This window comes from Gavialis gangeticus, unplaced genomic scaffold (assembly GCF_001723915.1).
Source record: "Gavialis gangeticus isolate Ggan-Ray unplaced genomic scaffold, GavGan_comp1, whole genome shotgun sequence".
In the NCBI taxonomy this organism is placed as follows: Eukaryota; Metazoa; Chordata; order Crocodylia; family Gavialidae; genus Gavialis; species Gavialis gangeticus.
Genome location: NW_017729031.1, coordinates 78,299,155 through 78,304,067, shown reverse-complemented (window position 1 = coordinate 78,304,067; position 4,913 = coordinate 78,299,155). Strand labels below are relative to the sequence as shown.

The 4,913-nt window shown below is 38.1% G+C and overlaps 1 protein-coding gene across 1 annotated transcript in view; it reads left to right on the top strand.

Annotated features, from left to right (window-relative positions):
* Window positions 1-4,913, top strand: part of HECW2 (HECT, C2 and WW domain containing E3 ubiquitin protein ligase 2) — a 239,849-nt gene that overhangs the window by 144,890 nt on the left and 90,046 nt on the right. The window contains exons 12-13 of the mRNA XM_019523126.1: window positions 2,135-2,259; window positions 4,217-4,402. Coding sequence (XP_019378671.1) covers window positions 2,135-2,259; window positions 4,217-4,402 — 311 coding nt within the window. The remainder of the gene's footprint in view (window positions 1-2,134; window positions 2,260-4,216; window positions 4,403-4,913) is intronic.

Below are 4,913 nucleotides of genomic sequence, written 5' to 3'. Positions count from 1 at the left end.
AGAGTAGCCAAACCACAGTGGGAGGAATTGTGGGCTATACTGCATTATTTGTTGCTCTAATGATCCTTTTTTTTCTTGCTCAGCTCTCCTTTAGTTTCAGCTTTTCACTTTTCTGGGCTGGAATCATTATTTAGCAAAAATGTTACCTGTATTTTCAAGTGCCCCTGTTTTTTATTTAATTTTTTCCCATTTGCATTTCTCTTTTCCTCCTTTTCTTGTTTATTTCCTGTTCTCCCCTCTGCTTTTATTCCCATTCGCAGCTTTTCTTTGGGTTACATATTCTGTTATTGAAGTAATCTTTATTCTATTATTGAAGCTCATTTAGTATTTAGTAATGGCTGGATCCCCCCCTACAAATCAATGAGGAAGGATGACCATAGGTGAACCATGTTGCATGTTAAAGAACATCTCTGAAAAATGGAAGATGGCATAATTTTTCTTGGTCCTGAATATGAGCACTGTGTTCTGCAACTGCATTTACAAAATCCCCCCTCCCGTCAGTTAACATTACAGTCTTTATCCAAACCTCCTGTTTTTAAATGCATGCCCTTCCTAATTGAAATAATATAGCAAATTTCCAGTTCATTACATTAGTGAGAAATCAATGTTTATTAGGCAACCATTGATCCTTTGGATCATGGTCTCTGTGTATGAGGTCTAGTCAGATGTCTGATGAATCTGCTTGTGGTTGACAGTCCCAATTTGCAAGTGACACAGCTTGTTACAAGTTTCACAAATCCATTTGTTGTCTGAGTTGGAATCCAAGTTTACAGCATGCCGCTTCCTTCTTTTCTCACTTTGCTTCCTTCCTGTGGATCAAAGCCACTTAATGGTGATCTGCACCCAGTGCCAGATGGTCCCTCCAGGTTGGATGGGATTCTGCGCACTCCTCCCAGCTTTCTACATTGATGTTGAACAACTTCCTATCATTTTCGCACATGTCACGGTACTACCATAGAGGCTGACCCTGCTTTCTAGAGCCATCTTAAATCTCTCTGTACAAAGTATTCTTAGGGATACAGTCTCCTTCCATTCTCTTGACATGGCTGAGTCATCGTGACCTCCTCTTCTTGATAGTAGTTTCCAAGTGTGTCAGCCCTGCATGATTCAGCACCTTTGTGTTTGGCATTTTGTTTTCCCACTTTATTTTTACAATCTTGCACAGGCATCTCGTATGGAAGCTGTTTAGCCTCCTGATGTGCCAAGCATACGTAGTCCACATTTCTGAACCATAAAGCAGGGATGACATCACTCAAGTCTCATAAATTCACATTTTCACCTTAGTTGATAGTTTGTTGTTATTCCATGCCTGTTTCTGTAATAGCCTGAAATTCTTAGCTGCTTTTCCAATTCTGTTAGTTCATTCTGAAGGCCAAAATTCCTGCTGATCATAAAACCCAAGTAGCAAAAGCTGTCAATGACATCAAGAGATTTACCCTCCACAGTGAGGTTGGGCACTGGTTCTTCCACCCATTGGTACATAAAATCAGTGTACTTAACCGCTAAGAGAACAGCCAAATTATTATCATACACATCTTGAAAGGGGAAATTGAAACTTATTTCCTTAACAAATCATTTCTCTCTTCTGTTTTGTAAGCACTTTTTCAAATATTGCATGGCTGACCAGGTTGGGTTATAGGGAATGTTTTTTGTTTTTGTTTTTTAAAGAATTGAAACGCACTGAAACATGTAATAAATGACTTTTATATGCATTTGTACATACACATTGTTCAGCATTTAAAAATACCACTTATATGTAGTTACCACTTGATATTATCTGACAAAACATGGTTATCTGCTCTCTATTTATATGTAGAAATATGGCTGTGATATGTCAAATACCACTTAGTATTGATTGATTATTTTTAGGGTGACGTATGGTAACCTGAAAGCAATTAAAAATATATGTTGGACAACTGTCTAACACACTTACCCCAGAAAACTCAGATATCTGCAGCAAGCATTTACAGATTTATTAGAATTATATATACATGGGATGCTTGTGCAGAGAAATACTTAAATAACCTGAAAGTTGCCATACTGCATGACACAAATCAATACAGTTGTATAGTTGTTCGTAATGAGTTTTTCTTAAAGTTATTACTAGAAGTTTTTGTCATTTTTTTTAAATTAGATTTTCGAAGGGAGAATGTGCTGCCTCACTCTACCTCCAGGTCCAGGCTTACTTTGTTGCTACAGTCTCCTCCTGTGAAATTTCTTATCAGTCCAGAATTCTTTCCAGTGCTGCATTCTAACCCTGTAAGTACAGCATGTAGAGATGAGCAGTTCCATACATGTACAGGGGGCTGGGGTTATGGTGTGGGTGCCAAAGCACATGGTTGACAATCCAGAGGTTGTAAGCTTGAGGCTATAGCAGGAGCTTTCACGGTGCAGCCATGTCAGATTCCAGTAAATCTGCAAATTCTGCTAAATACCTTGTCATGAGGACGTGGGTGTGCAAAGGAAAGATAAATGTACATTTGTAAAGATGGGAAAATCTTGGTATTCTTATCTATAAGCTTCTCTGTTGAGGTTAAGATATAAAACAGCGAAGAAGGTGATGAACTCCATAACAATAAGTATGTCTTGCCTTGTAACTCAACCAATCAACCCCCCCAAAACTGATGGTATGTGCTAGCTGATAAGGTAAAACTTTGATCAGGATTTCTAACTTCGTTTCTGGTTAAGGAGCTACAGTGGCTATTTGTTATAGGCCAGAATTACTTCATTTATCCATAGAAAGCCAAGGTGCTACAGTTTCTTCAGGAAAATGGAGTAATACAGTAGTGAACCATATTTTTATTTGATTTCATTCCATAGTTATAGTAACCACTGCTAAGGATCATATGCCATTTCTGCCTAGTGTTTTTGTGGTATTTCAGCTACTTTCTAATTTCATATTTTATCCACAATGTAAGTTACAACATTATCAGCTAGTCTATAAAGTGCCACATTGCCTTGCCTTCTGTTTAACTTCAGATTAAGATGGTTAATTATTTCTCTCCATTTTGAAGATGTCAGTGATGCATGTGCCTTATGAAGGGGCTTTGCACAGGGATGAATGTCACCTAAAATGCTTTCAAATTTTACAGGATTGTTTGTTTTAATTAGTATGATAAGATATGTAGCATAAATAGAAATAACATAATGAATAGTTCATTGTCTGCATAAATTCCTGTTAATAATTCAGTGGTTTTAAAATTCTTGAACAATGCTAATTTTGCTTTATGATGTATGTTTGCTTGTGTGCATACCAATCATTCTGTTTAGCTCCACAGTTGAGACCTAATTTTTGTTTCCTTTCTTTACATTTCCATATTTTATTCTTGGTTATTCTGAGCCATAATCAAACATGCCTATGTCTTTTTAAAGATCCAGTAGGTGGAAACTGTGTTAGCTTAAGTTCCTGATGAGTTTCCAAGAGGAATATATTACCACCCTGTCATACACCTTATTAATAAGTTTTATTGTGTATGCCATGGTTTCTAGTTTTTCCCGATATACCATCCTTAAGAGAATGCTTAGGAGTGCACTGTGAAGTCACTACAATTGAGTCAACTTTGTTGCCAGAAGAAGCAGTCTCAGTGCTTGACGTGAGTGAGGTGAATGGAGTGCTAAGAGATGCACTCTATACTTCACTGGGGTGAATGAATAACAAAGATTTTCATTTTTTTTTCTATTACTGTTGTTTAGCTGGAGGTGTATTAATTTAAAGTTTATCTGAGCAACAGGCCATCCTTTTACATTAAAAAGGTCACCTCTATCAGTAAGAAAAGGCTAGGTGTTTTTGAAATGTAGATGTCTTGCAAAATGCCTACAAGAATAAATAATTTCTGATAAAATATAGTAGGACAAATTCACTTAATAAGGGCTAACTATTCTACCTATCTTCCTTTAAAGTACACAAGCTTTACAGATATATAAGCATTGCTCTAATTGTTTAGGGTCCAGTTTGTCAAATCACAAATGTGCGTTCATAACTTTAAATGCATGAGCAGGCCATTTGTCTTCAGTGGTATTACTCTTGGACAACATTGAACTCAGTAGGGATCTTTCTGTTAACCTCACTGGAGACTGCATCAGATTGGGTCTCAAGCTGTTGTCTGTTCATCAGAATGGATGGATTCTAATTGTTGGACTAATGGCCTTCCTATATAGATATTTAATTCTGATTTTCTTTTCAGAAATGTATTTATTTTTCTGATGGATTTTTCAGAGTGCCTACCGCATGTTTACAAACAACACGTGTTTAAAGCACATGATCACCAAAGTCCGGCGGGACACCCACCATTTTGAGCGCTACCAGCATAATCGTGATCTGGTGGGCTTCCTTAATATGTTTGCTAACAAACAGCTGGAGCTGCCAAGAGGCTGGGAAATGAAACATGACCATCAGGGCAAGGTAACTGGAATGCAAATAGAAGTCTGTTTGGATTTAGTCTCTATACTGATGGAATTGAGACAGTTGCTGTAAAAGAAGCCAAGGTGGAGACAACTAGAGAAATGATTAATCTTTCCCATAGAGAACGTGCTACTGTGGCCATTTTCCTTCCTCCTGCCTTGCATAGAGTAATATATCTTGTCTGTACTGAGGGAGTATTATTGAGAAGGGTACTCAAGTTAGGTCCCTTTAAATGCCAAACTAGATGTTCAAGGAGGTTAATTGGGCAAAAAATAGTGGGACTGATCTAAATTAGTTCACCTGAGGAGTTGATCTAAATTACATTGGGAATGGGTTAGCCTGACTCAGTGAATGTCTGCACGTTTGGAGTTCAGCCTTGGGGCTGGGGAAACCCAGCCATTTACCCCAGCTCCTGAATACTGCTCTTCTTCAGACTCCCACCTCACCCCCCATACCCTGACCTAGGCTATTTTCAGTCCTCGACCCCACCCCCTGTAGACCCATCCCCCAC